The following is a 14397-nucleotide window of genomic DNA, read 5'->3' on the forward strand; positions in this document are numbered from 1 at the left end:
CTGATGAGTCGCATTGTTTGAGGACCGTCGTATGATATATATATGGGAGCCTGTTCACACAAAAATCCTCTTCCATGAAAACTCTACCTTACTTCTCTCTCCCCTTAAACTTGCGCTTATTATCGTAAGATACAAATCAGTTTTAAGGTGTTGTTATCTTCCCTCTATATTTCTATTATGTCGATACCCAGGAAAAAATTTACCTCAAATTTACCGCGGTAACATACCACACTTTTACCCCGGTAAAACCGGGGTAAAAACGCGGTAAATTTGTTGTACATTACCGCGGTGTTTTGGCCCTATGGACGCGGTAAACCGAGGTTTACCGCAGTAAATTACCACAAATTTACCATGGTTTTACCTCACTTTTACCCCAATTTTACCGCAATTTACCACGGTGTTACCATACTTTTACCGCGCTTTTACTACACTTTTACTACGCTTTTACCCCAAATTTACCACAGTTTTACCGTTCTTTTACCCCAATTTTACGGTATATTTACCACGCTTTTTCCTTAGTTTTACCTCAATTTACCATATTTTACCACGCTTTTACCACAGTTTACCGTTCTTTCACCTCAATTTTACCCTAGATTGACCACGCATTTACTACACTTTTACCCCAAATTTACCACAGTTTTACCGTTCTTTTACCCCAATTTTACCATAGATATACCACGCTTTTACCTTAGTTTTACCTCAATTTACCATACTTTTACCCCAATTTTACCGTAGATTTACTACGCTTTTACCTTAGTTTTACCTCAATTTACCATGATTTTACACTAATTGTAGGACAGTTTTACCTAACATTGAGCATGATAATATCTTGTATTTTATCCCTCCCGAAACAAGGAACATTTCAAATGCATTTAGTTACTATACTATACCCGAAGCTCTATACCAGAATTTTTATATTTCATTTTATAGTCAATAATCTCGGCCGCATCAAATGATAATGAATACCTATCATGTAATTTATATGCACAATCTGTCGGATTTTTCATGATCGTGGGCAGTAGGCCTATCATCGAGTTCCACTATAGGCCTATTACCTACATTATCTTCACTAGCCCTGGTTCTTTTCGGGCAGGATCGCTGCGATCCTGTGAAACGGCACGTGCGACTACTCTTTGTCAGAAGGTCAAACGCATAACAAATCATCTTGTCATCATCTACATTATCAACGTATACTTTTATATCATATCATCATCATCATCGTCGTCGTCGTTGTCGTCGTCGTCGTCGTCGTCGTCGTCGTCGTCGTCATCATCATCATCATCATCATCATCATCATCATCATCATCATCATCATCGTGTGCTCAAGGCTTACATTATCATCGACTACTTTCATATCAACATCGTATTCTTTACATTATCATCGTAAGTTGTGGTCCTTTTCGCAGACTGGCTGCTATCGTACGAAAAGGAAAGTGCGGTAACAATTTGTGGTTAAAAAAGTGGTAAAAAGAACCACTATTAATCTTGTATTACATTATCATAGTGTGTTTTATACTATCATCTTGTATTTTGTTATCACCTTGTCCTTTTTTGAAATATCACCACGTACTTTTATATCAGTATCATGACTTTATATATTACAGCATTATTAAAGACCAGAGTTGTGACGTGTGTGAGGTATGAAATCCAGATAGTTCGGTATAAGGCAGGTGCCAATGGTAGTTTTTCGTTTGGGTCGAGAATAATTAGCAGGGTCAAAGCAACATAAAAAGAAAGGAGTTGTCTATACTGATGGTATGTAGAATATCAAACTTAATTTAATAAACGGTAAGGGTACCTACAGTCATCTCTTTGGAGATTATTATATTTGAGTGCTATCATATCATTTTATGGGGCCCCATTGGAAATGGGCCGACGTTCTGTCAGCCCAATGGGTTTAGCTCCTGTTACTCTTTTTGTTCTTTTCAATTCCGTCCTTTTTGTCTATTATGTCTTTGTAATATTTCTTTTATTTTGAACAATCTGAGTGCGAATAAAACAAACAAACAAACAAATGGTATTTGCTTGTATTTGTTATAAACATTGTCAGATCTTATCGATCGATCCCCATCAAGAAGTTTGCGTGGTTTCCGTTGTGAATTGATGATGATTAACACTATAATATCAGTTGACTTGTTCATATTCACTTCCCATTGCCCCCTCACCCCTCCCCCTTTCCCTCCCATGTCCCGCAGTTACGGCAACAGGAAATATTTATGATTGAATAATACAATTATACAAACAATTAATGTAGAAGAAAATTCGAGACTGGAATCAAGAAAGGAGCGCTAGAGAGATAAAGCAGAAATGTGTGATATACATGCATGAATTCCTCTTCCAAGTTTTTCCAGTTGTCCTTCGACGATAGCGTTAACGAATTGTTTATGTAGGTCACCACTACATAATAGTTTTACTGTAGTGTATAGTCCAATGACCCCTTTCTGATCTGAATGTATGTCTGATCTGGCTATACCAATTGTCTGTGTTGTTGCGTGCTCTCGGACCTGCTTAAACGTAACAGCGTCAAACTAGAACTACTGTGGTGAGTTAATCAGTAGCAGTTGTAATGTTTACAGTCAAAGACTACAGGAAGAGCAGTTAAGTTTTGGGTTGTATCTATCGTTTTATCAATTGAAGGTCAGTTATATTTACAGGTTGTCATGTAAATGTCAACGTTATGTTTGCCATTTGTATTTATCCGTAGTAAGAGTAGTTGAAGTTATCGTTCAATACTTTGCGTCGGTCGTTACTGGTAAGTGGTAGGTCTATAACTTGTTCATTATATTTTTGTAGATTGGCTTGGCTACGTGCAATGGTCAGTTTGTTATGACCGTGTAGCCTACTGACGTTTATGTACTATAAGTACTAGCTTACGGGTCGGACTAAGTTAGGCTACCATTACCAACGTTAGGCTACACTTCAAACTCTTAAGTCTAACTTAGACTAGAGTTCTAAAGTTATCGATAATAGTACTCTGATCGGATTTCTAGAGTTGCTGGTAGCTAATGTTCTAGAAGTGTACTTATAGTATAGAAGGGGTGCCGTTATTCTCCGCACACGGTACATTCCGCCAGTGGCGGAGCAAGGGGTATTGGTCAAGGGGGGCGAGAATGGTCTGTAGGGGCGCTTTTTTCGACACTTTCTTAGCGGAGCGCCACCACAGGTTGGGGCGGAGTGTACAGAAATTTTTTGAGTAAAGATACTTCCTAGATCGCCGGAAATGACCCTTTCCTGGCCTACTAATTTGCAGATAAACGAAGAATAAATAGGTGTCATCGCCAACAAAATGTGACAAATGTCAATAGGTAGATGAGAGCGCAATAAAAAAGTAAATAATCGCGAATAAGTAAAACGTGGTAAAAAGCTGCAAAGGGCGCCAGCAGTCCATTTGAGTCCGTCAGGGGGGGGCATTCCCCCCCGACTATATGGACGCTCCGCCACTGCATTCCGCTGACACAAAACGGTGCTTTCCGCACACCAAATTTGTCAGCGGCAAACAACGTTTTTGTCAGGAGCAGAATAGGTTACTGAACTGATTAGGGGACATTGAAATGATTTAGGAGGATGGAGCAGAATTTAACTAGCAGGAGAGAATTTAGCTCCAAGACTAGATAGGATAGCTTAGTTTCAGAAGAGGAATGATGATTTATTACAAGTGGCGGTGATAATTAATTTTAGTTAAACAGCGCCCCTTATTTTGTTTGTAGTTTTCGATATGGCGTGAAGGTGAAAAAGGTGAGTTGCCGTAACAATTTGGTCTCGCTAAGTTTCATCCTTTAGGGAGTATCTTTTTCATATAATTGTAAACATCTTTAATACTTTAGACCTAATCCTTCATTACACGGGCCTCCTTTTGCCTTTTCACCCGGACAGCCACCGACTTGTACTTCCTTACTTAATCCCTAATTACATACACCCTTGCCTCCGGTAAATTATTAGCAGCTTAACTTTCCTGAAATGAACTCAATCTAACCATTCTTAAAGACTTTCTTTGATACTTTCTCACGATATTTTCATAATGCTGGATTTGGTATCCTAAAATTGAAGAAAACTATAGTGTACATGTAAGTGAAAAAAAAGGTGTTTTCTGCAGAACAAATGTTTTCCGCCGAAAGTACTCAGTGGTAAGTACAGTGTGCGGAGAATCACTGAAACTTAGTATTAGTGGTCACAGCAAGGATGCAAAGTTAGGATGTGTGAAGGCTTCCCTGGGGTGATTATCCATTCTAGCCTACCTGGTTAGAAAACTTAGTCTAGGCCTAGAAGTAAAATTTAGACTTAAGAATGTTTCTTGGGAATTTAATTTAACCTGATTGTCCATGTAGCATAACTTGTTCCTAATTCCTCAAGTTGCATCTACAGTGTTATTTATAAGGCTCAGTAGCCTAGCATGCTAGGCTGTACAACTTCCCAAGTTCCAGAAGATTGTGAATAGTTGAACTTGAGGTGGTGCCCCTCAATTGGTTGTGGTCTTGAAAATTGCATTAGGATTTGAGGTTTCTATTCAGATACTGTAGGGCCAAATTTTATTCTCAATTTTCTGTGTTAACAAATATGTATACCATTCTATAGTTGTTAGTGTCCTTCAGTAGGAAGTCTTATCACCACGGCAATTTCATGATTGAATGTGTTTTTGCCAAATTTGCAAGAAGCCTTATCCTGAAATGTGGGTGTGTTTCTTGTCATATCAGGTGAAAAACCGTATTGTGTGACTGCTTCATAGATTTTAATCACCTGTAACTGGAAAAAAAAGTTTTATTTTCTAAATATGTAATTTGTAGTGATTTTTGCTAAATGTTGGTTTACTGTCGTGTTCAGCAGGGTATTTCCAATAGGACCTGGTAAGTAGGCTTTCTTTAATAATGAAAACATTTTGTGTAGTCATCCTATTGAAAGGCAGAGAACCACGTAATGTTTTGCCAAGAAAAATGGTTTATTGTTAGGGACTACAGGCTGCAGTGCTGTTGTATATGCACTTTTGTGTAAACTTTAATAATAATTGTTACAATTGTTCATAAATGAACAAGAATGAAAACATATGTGTGATGCTTTATAATGCAGATAAAACACAGAGAAAAGTAATCTCTAGCTTTGATTTTCAGTTTAACCTGATTTTTATGCCTAGGTTTGTGCTTTTCATTTGGTGATATTAGATCTAATATTAAGGCTGTTCTAGACATATAAGTTTTAATTATTTAAAGGGATGCAATAAGACCTCAGCAGAGTTGTTACAAAGCTCTGGTTCTTTTGACAGTTCTTCATCACATCCCACCATAGTCTATGTGTTATATTGAGGATAGTGTGGAGAAGATTTTTAATTACAAAGTAAAATTGCATATTAAAAAGGGGTGGGGGGGGTGGTTGGAATAAAGGAAGAAAAAACAAAGGAGCACCAATATTTGTCTGTGCTGATGGATTCACTAACTGCATTATTTTGTTACTTAGGTCTTGTCAGCTCTCTGAAGAAGGACATTTCTTCCTGTCATGAAAAGAGTTGTACAAGTTAAATCAGTTGATATTTCATAAAAGTACTGATTTTATGTCAAAACTTTTTTACAAATAATTTTAAAAGAAATAAAATGTTGGCTAAGCATTTGTTTTTAACATGAAGAGGATCAATCAAGTACAGGGCATAACTTAGTGTTCAAATTTTGTGCAGTAATTTTGAAGGTTCTGAACTTATAAAATACTATGGTTCCTGGGTGCAAATAGTGCTATACATCTTTACACTAGTATATCAATTTACCTATTTTGCAATGCGATACTGGATAAATTATTCACTGAAGTACATTGGCAGTAACAGCAGTACCAGTGGTGGCTTTGCCTAACAAATATATTGTACTGATATTAGTAGCTACTGTTACAGTAACTGCTCATTTCATGCAATGAAAATAACAATGACCAATATGTACACTGTACTCTGAGTAGGTTTGTTGAATAGAACACTAGCATGGGGGGTGGGGGGGGGGTAACAAGTTATCAAGTTACCAATTTGCAGGGTTATTTGGTTACAGTGCAATCTGAATTTCATGTCAGCTACTAATCGTCTGCGGGACAACCTCCACAGCTGAGTTTGATTGGCAAAACAAATTTGTTGTTGTTTTGAACGACCGGACTACCATTCAAAATTTGCCATGAGTACTGCACACACACGAACCCGCACACACACACACACACAAGTTAAGTTAACATACTCATGTATTCATTGCAAACATAGAGAAGAATTAAAATATTTTTAAAGTTTAATAAAAAAAAAAACAATCACCAAATGCCGGTCTAGTCTGTAACATTATATTGACTGAAATACTGCGGGTTATTTCCTCAAATGTCAAGCAATACAAGTTAAACAATGTGTTCACAACAGTACTTGTTTCATAAAATTTAAAACTCACAATCAGGTTTTAGAAAAGTTCCAGACAGTTCTTTCAATCTGTTAAGCTATACATACTGTACTGCTATAAGCTGTTTAGCTATATACAGTTGTAAAAGCGAATTTTTCTCAGAAACGCTATATTTGTACACTGAATAGCGCTGCACAAAACATACAGATATGCTTTGTTTACAATTTATTGTGTTTGGCCACAAGTTATGTGGGTGGGAAGAAAGGTACATAACTCTCTTTTTGTAAATTTGGGTGTTTGTTAGAAGAGGCTATACATGGTATCATCATGGTCATATGATTAGTTGTACACAATAGTACCAAAAAAGGATAACGCTACAGTTCATGCTTACATTAGGAGGCTTTGGAGCTCCTGTTTGAGATTAATTGATGCTTCTAATTAGCAAGGTTTTAACTATTTTAAATTTTATGAAGAAAATTATACGTCCCTGACCCTGATGTACATGTACATTAATGTCTTTCCATAGAATTTTATATATAATTTCATCCTCCGTGGTTCGATCCTGGTAAACTAAAGTTTATGTTTTCTCGTAGGCCTGCAATATCTTTCCTTTGTCGGTCAGTGTAAAACCACTGGATCATTGCAAATCCAACCAAATTGTAGTTTATGGATTTTATCCAAATTTGAAAGTTTGTCATCCAACAAAATTAATATAATAGGACCACTGAGTGGCCAATTTCCTCAGTGGACTACTATGGACTCTCTGATCACTGGATAACCATATGAAAGTCAGCACTGTTTATGTGAGACATTTGTCCTCACACTTTAAGGGCCATTAGTCCATTACATTTTGTTGTACATGTATTTGTAGTGGCTGCAGCTTCTTCCCTAGCAGAACATTTAAACAGATGTCCATCAGTCCTATATTTATGTATTTGTTTCCATGAATCTTGAACATGTATGCATGGACCATGACAATTGCATCATGGGATAAACTGAGAGTGGGTTTCCTTGCTGGTCAATTACTGCATCATTGGCATCAAAAGAGTATTTTATCACTAGCTTCCTTGTTGGACTGGGTGAAATACAGTTCAAATTGTTCAACTTTGACCTACATGATGTGTGACAACTTTTTATTGCTTACCAAATTGTACATGATACGTACATGATGTTATAAATTTTGTACATTTCAGACTCTTGGATAGAATTTGTAGCAAAATTTATGCACACAAATGAATTTGAAGATATTAGTTTAGTTATTCAGATCATGTATAATTAAATGTAGAAATAAATAGTATAAAGTCTTTGCATGATTAGTATCTATAGTGCTGTACATTGAAATACCTTGGCAGCTGCATTTCAATTGAAAATTTACTAGGCATGAATATTAGTAATTTTGTATTACTGGTATTATACTTAAAGAGCTAGAAAGCATGCCTGGACCTTTTCTCTTATTTCACCAATCATAGTTGCATTAAAAATTATGTGATTAAGTACAGTTGTTGGCCTTGAAAGTTTTCTGCAGGCAAACAGCATATATTGGCTATTCCAATCAGCATAGTAACCAGTGCTGTGACTGAGATCCAGAGTTCATTAGTTGTCATTAGTGTGATTAGTGTGCAGGTTTCTAGTGTTTGTTGTTTTACTCTGGCAGTGACCTGGTTTGCTTCTCTTTAAAGCTGCTTTTTACATTTGCATTGCCAAATTATGATGAGGTTCAATAGGGGAGTTACAGTATGTATCAAATAAAGGCTCCAAGATCTGTCTACCAAAGGAACAATTACATGAGCAGTAAGGAATTATTTTATTATCTATATCTGAATGTTTCATTGACTGTTAATTAATCACACGCTGTAGACAATGTATGCAGAACAGTATTTATTCTTAAAGCTTTTGGCCCTTAGTTATCTTCCTGTTTAGAAGGGTGAAAATTCATGAGTAGTTTCAGCGGTTTTATTTGCTTCACTCCTTCTTTTACCTGTTTTTTATAACCACCGTCTCAACTGCCCACTACCTCTTCCTTTGGAATTTGTTATTCATAGAGTTTTAATACTGTGTACATTTTTGGCGACAGAATTTCATAGGCAAAAATCATGGTACTTCCATTGATAAGTTAGGTTTTATGGTCCAAATTTCTTGGTGATGGAATTTTCCATGTGCCCAATGCTCTAGTGTTGCTTACGGTATCCTTTGACTTTGGGACATTGTTTATATTGTGCTCCATATTTTGCCCCATATGCTGCTGTTGATTTGTATGTATACGCACCAGTTTTGCGATCAGCACGGTATCTTTGTATATATCTGTTCTATGGTCTCATGAATATTTTAAATACATGTATAAGCTCTGTCAAGTGTTTTTCTATCCTAAGACATCTGTAGTTGTTATGAGAATCTAGTATTAAGTAATTAATTAGTTCAAAAAATATCCCCAAGTTAATCCAGCAAGCTGCTTTGATATACCGACTTCCACCTGCTGTCATTAGCACCTGCAAGTGAGTATAGATATAAGTACTTACTAGTATGGTATGCATAGCTACATTGAAAACAGCTGTCTACAATGTGAAAAGTCAATAAAACTCATATATGGAGTGTGTTTGAATATTATCTGTCCTTCCTTTCCCAACAATGTGTGACAATGTTAAAGCAGCATTTTGCGTTGGGTCGCTTTTTTCCACCTTTTTAACATGTGCATCGATTTTTTTTAGATGTATCAATCATAAAACAGCAAACTAAGATACCATCCAAGTTTCACCCTGCCAAGAGCGTTAATTAGCGAGTAATTAACGATTTATGTCGATAACGAGTAAAAGTGTCCTCGACAAAGTTTTCATATCTCCAAATCCACTAGTTTGAATTCCACCAATCAGTGAATAGTATGTTTATTCATGAGCACTTTGCGTTTGATCGCCGTTTTCTACTTTTTGGACATGTCCATCGAGTTTTTTACATGCATCAAATCACAAAACAGCAAATTAAGATATTAGCCAAGTTTTTCCCTGCCAAAAACGTTAATTGGCGAGTATTCCACATACAAAATTAATCGCATTCAGTTCCCAAACCCACTAGTTTGAATTCAACCAATCAGAGATGCAGGTTTAGTTATGAGCCGTTGCTAAAAATAGATTCAAGACTTTGCCTTGGTACAACCAAGGAGTTGTTATGCAACTCCCTGGTACAACTGCCATATAGACTGTACACAAATCAAGCGTGGTGTTATATTACGTATCTGTCAATGACGTTCGTAGTGTTTAAATATTCATATTATGGGCGAGGTTTATTGGGTTCCCAACGGAAAATATCTTGGAGAACAACAAAGTTGAAAGTTGCAATTTTTTCGACTTTTATGCCACCATTTGAAGTAAAATATAAATAGATAAGCTAGTTATGTATGTCGTTATGGCATAGTGGAGTCAGTGAGGTTGAGAAAAATCATAGAAAAGGACGCAAAATGCTGCTTTAAATATTTCAGTACATAGTCATCTTCTGTTAAACTGGAGGGAAAAACATACATAGTATGTTTGTAAAATATGATAATTATTATGATGGATAGAGTCTGGGATATTGGGGAGGGAGGGGAGGCGGTGGAGTTGGAGTAGGTTGCTGAAGTGGAAAATTAATGTGGAAGACAGGACGGAGAAAGGTGGTGGACTCTGTGATTGTGTAACACACTGTACTGCATATACACAGATTAAGTTGTAGCTGTTGCTACGCTTTATGCCATGCCCTAAATCAACAGAGGGCGCTGTTGTATACCAGTCCTTTCTAGTTCCGTGAAACTTCACAAGCTGTGGTCTCTGAAATCACTGAGAATTCCTTTGAAGAATCCCTGACGTACACTTCTGGGCAAAATATCTGCACATTCCCAAATTCACACATAGTGTGACGTATGAAGACCTATGGTTACAGAAGCTTTGAATACTCTGGCTCTTATCTCTGGAACAAGTTACCAGATCACATTCGAACATGCTCTAAACTTCTACATTCAAAAGTCCACTTAAGACCCCCATCTTTTCACTTGTTCTTTTGTAAATTAATCTGCTTTCTTTGTAAAGCGCCTTGAGCAGTGACTTTTGTCTACTGATTTGGCGTTATATAAGTCTCATTTATTATTTTTAGTATTATTATTTGAGCAATCATATGGTTTTGACCACTCATTATTAGTACATTTTAGCAACTGAGTTTTAAAAGTCTTGAGTGTCAGTAAACTTGTATCCAAGTCTCTGAAATGGAATATATTGGACATTATACTTGTGATTCTTCTCGTACTTTCATTAATGAAGACGACCCATTTTGAAACATATTCACAACTAGCACATAGATTGAGATATATGTTACATCGCTGTACAAAATCTTTGAAGATCTGTAAAAAGTACATGATGGATCACACCCATTAGGACCCAGAGCTGTACCTACTGCTACGTTAGGGTCCATAGGACAGCCCCCTCTGCAGAAGCGCTGAAGGTCCACATTTTGAGCTGAAAATTGAAACACTCCAAGTATCTTATAGACAACAATTAGCAAATGTTACACCCCTTGCATCTGAGCCTGCTTCTTTCAACAGTAACACATAGGCTAACTTGGCTAAGTCTGTAATAACTGAGTGTTGAGATTCAGCAGCATTGTTGCTCTATAGATACTGTGTATGTCTCTTTTGATTAACTGGTGCTTGTTTTGGGCGCATAGTTAATTTCAGCAAAAAACATATGGGATAGAGTGCACAAAATGACTAATTGACTCTGTGGAACTAATTCATGAAAGTAGGTCTAGCATAGGAATGTATTAATTTGATAATAAATCCTGTCGGAGGAAAGTCGATTGTAATACAAGGAAAAGAAAATCACCGGCTGCCTCCGATGACCCATCATCCAGCAGCATATTAAATCTGTTACGGTGACCGTGTAGAGCTCTGGTGACCATGCTGTGATATGTGATGGTTGATAGATCTTTGGGATTAAAGGATATCTACTGTACATCCGTCTAGTGACAGCACACAAAATGCTCTGTAATATAATTTCAGTTTACAAGTCTGTTTCTGTGTCCCATTTCTGTCAATGGCAACAGCTTAACTTAATGTATCCAGGTTGGAACGGAAGACAGGGTGGGCGCACCAGGTGTCAGTAGAAGCCAGATATTTGTTGGGAAGGACAACTTTTCTAGATGAAGGTTTGCAGTGGATATATGTAACCCTTTTGTATGGTGGAGGAGAGGAGGGACAGGGGGAGAAGGGATAGAGGTGTTATTTCCTTGCTTTTCTCCGTCTAGCACTACCTGAAAGAGTTGAAACCTATTCAGTGGTCGTACTGTAGTTGATGTAGAATTGTTTCCTTGCTGTTGACAATAAACGAACAGTATATATATTACATTCTTCAAAATATAACCAAACTGCTATTACTGAATACAAATTGCCCCTTGGTGCCTTTCAAGTTGCTATCTTCCACAAATTTGTATAACTATCCAACACCAAATGTCTTCCATGGAGCCGTCTATGAATAACGATACCTCTTGGAATTGAACAGGCTGTGCAATATGTTGTGCACTTAAAATATGACCTTTCTTATATCAGAAGAGACTTTGTGAAGCTTTAAATAGAGGCTCACAGCTCTATGTTGTTTTTTGTTATTTTGTAAACAAGTGTGCTGTTATTTCCTCTTCTTCCAGGTCTTTGTAAACAACAAGAAGATTGACCAAGAAGGAGAAGTTGGATTACCTATAGCAGCTACCGTGGGCCTAGACAAGCAGCAGCATACAGACTGTGACAAGTTAATTCTGTGGAGAGTGGAGGTGTTCTTACCTCACACTGTCGGAGAAGTGAGAATGGAGGCAGTCTTTCGTAGAGCGCTTCAACTTCTGTTGTACCTTTCTTTTGCCATTTCATCGACAGGTTAGTGACATGAGCCTCTTTAAGTTGTAGGAGAATTTTGCTAAATTGATGTTATCCCCTTCATTTCTCTTTATCTGTCTCCCCTCAGCTTTGCACTCCTAGTACTGGTGGTAATGTTCAGTTTAATGTATTTCTTCCCCACTTATGGCTCACTGCTGCTTTGTGCATGTAGGTAACTTTAACATCCAGATGACAAATCAGTAATATAACATGGGAACTGCATGAATCTATTATCCATATGTTAAGGATGTGACAGGCCAGTATTTGTGTACTTTGAGGTGCTTAATTAGGTAAATGGTCTTACTATTAAAGAGGCTGTGTTTGTGAATATCTAGTGTGTGCACAGTCATTAATTTATATCTTCTCATTGCGCTTGCTTTCTGGTTTATCTTGGTCTGTTTGCAGCTGAGTTGTCAAAGCTTCTTTTGGAGTATACTTGACGATTACTAGGCACATGACCTATCAAAAAAAAAGATCAAAATTGATGCTGAATCTTGTACAAGATAATTTCTTATCTAGATAATATGGTAACATTCGTGTATGAGACACCTGCTTGTAAACATATATACTGAAACTCAAGAACTATAGCTTGGTTAAACTTGATACAATGCTTGGTATATGATTGTCCCTTAGTGAGTATAATGAAATTGGTTAAGGGCAAAGGTCAACTGAAGTTGAAAGTCTTAAAAACTTGTAAACAAGAAAGTTGCCAATATTCATATATTTTTTAGTTTCGATGATAATCGTAACCTTTGCATTCATGATGGCGTATACACGTGTGGGTGTGTGTGTTCGTTTTTGACGCCCAGCTTGTAAACACAATATCTGAAGAAGGGAAGTCAGATCAATTCCATACTTGGTGTGTAGGAGGACCACTATGAGTACAAGAAGCTAAGTGTTTTTTTGGGGAGGTCAAAGTTCATTTTGGGTCACCAGGGTCAAATTGTGAAAACCTTGTAAAGAAGATATCTCAAGAAGGTAAGATTGGACAGATCTCATTACATATGAACCACATTGAATACAAAAGCCTGTTGTTTTGGTGTAGGTCAAAGTTCATTTGGGTTCATCAGAGGTCAAATTGTGAAACGTTGTAAACATGATATTGCAAGAACAGAAACCTTGGACAGATCTCATTTGGTTTTTAGATGTACCATATCAAATTTGAGGAGCCTATTATTGCTTTTGGTGGAGTTCAAAGGTCATTTGAAGTGAATAAACGCCAAACATTTACTTCAGTCCCCTATCACAGGTCTGTCTCTCTACACTAACGCACTTTCCTAAGCATAATATGGTATATACAGTAATTGTACCACTTTGTGTACAAGAAGCCTAATGTGGACAGAGGGCAATGGTCGCTTGAGTTCACCAGGGGTCATATTTTGAATACCATGTTTTACACAATATTTCAACAAGGACAGATGTCATATTTAGTTTGTTGATGTATCACATTTAGTACAAGAAGCCTGTTGTTGAGGTCAATGGTCATTTCAGGACAGTCTGTGTCATTGTGAATTTATTGTTCGTCACATGCTTTTCACTCTATTAAGATCAAGTATGTTGTACACCCACACAATGCATTACGTTAGATTCCTGAAGAAAACTGCTCATGTTACATTCATGATTGAAACCACAATGCATTTTTGCATGATGAATTTACAGTACTTTGCTCGGACTCTCTTACCTGTCTCTCACTCAACAATTGCACTTTCCTATGTACCTAACTACACATTTGGAAACATTTTAGCACTGCGCCTCTCTCCCAGGCCACGCCCACTAATTCCTCCTTCCAGATCTACCACCCGGAAGTATACTGCACGTAATTTTTCGTCGCTGTACCAAGAAGAACTCATAAGTATCCATTTATTTACGTACAATTATATGATTGAATGTTTCTCTCCATTCATGTGTTTTGTCCGCTTCCTTGTTGTAAATTTTTGTATAACAGGTATCGGTTACGCGACACCTCAGATGTGGCTGATTTTATCAGCTTGTTATTTAGCTCTCGCCTTCATTAAGAGAGTGCATGAACCTGTGTTTCATGTGTACACAAGGTATCAAAGTTCACTTGTAAACTGTGGAGAGTGTCAAAAGTTTAAAACTCTTGTAGTGTGCAGTACTTACTATTGTATTCCAATTTTCATCATATAAAATGTGGCAAGGAGTGTAAAGCCTGTT

General features: G+C 37.1%; 1 protein-coding gene across 5 annotated transcripts in view; it reads left to right on the forward strand.

The window, feature by feature from the left end:
* Positions 1-2413: 2413 nt before the first annotated feature.
* The window catches only part of LOC139963987 (transforming growth factor beta receptor type 3-like), a 63460-nt gene continuing 51476 nt past the window's right edge, over positions 2414-14397 (forward strand). For 2 of the 5 annotated variants that reach the window (XM_071965262.1, XM_071965266.1), the window contains exons 1-2: positions 2481-2637; positions 12000-12222. In XM_071965262.1, coding sequence (XP_071821363.1) covers positions 12156-12222 — 67 coding nt within the window. In that variant the 5' untranslated portion in view covers positions 2481-2637; positions 12000-12155. Of the gene's footprint in view, positions 2760-11999; positions 12223-14397 lie in introns of all 5 variants that reach the window. The other 3 variants (XM_071965265.1, XM_071965263.1, XM_071965264.1) reach the window with 3 other exon arrangements.

Source organism: Apostichopus japonicus, chromosome 22, assembly GCF_037975245.1.
Source record: "Apostichopus japonicus isolate 1M-3 chromosome 22, ASM3797524v1, whole genome shotgun sequence".
NCBI lineage: Eukaryota > Metazoa > Echinodermata > Holothuroidea > Aspidochirotida > Stichopodidae > Apostichopus > Apostichopus japonicus.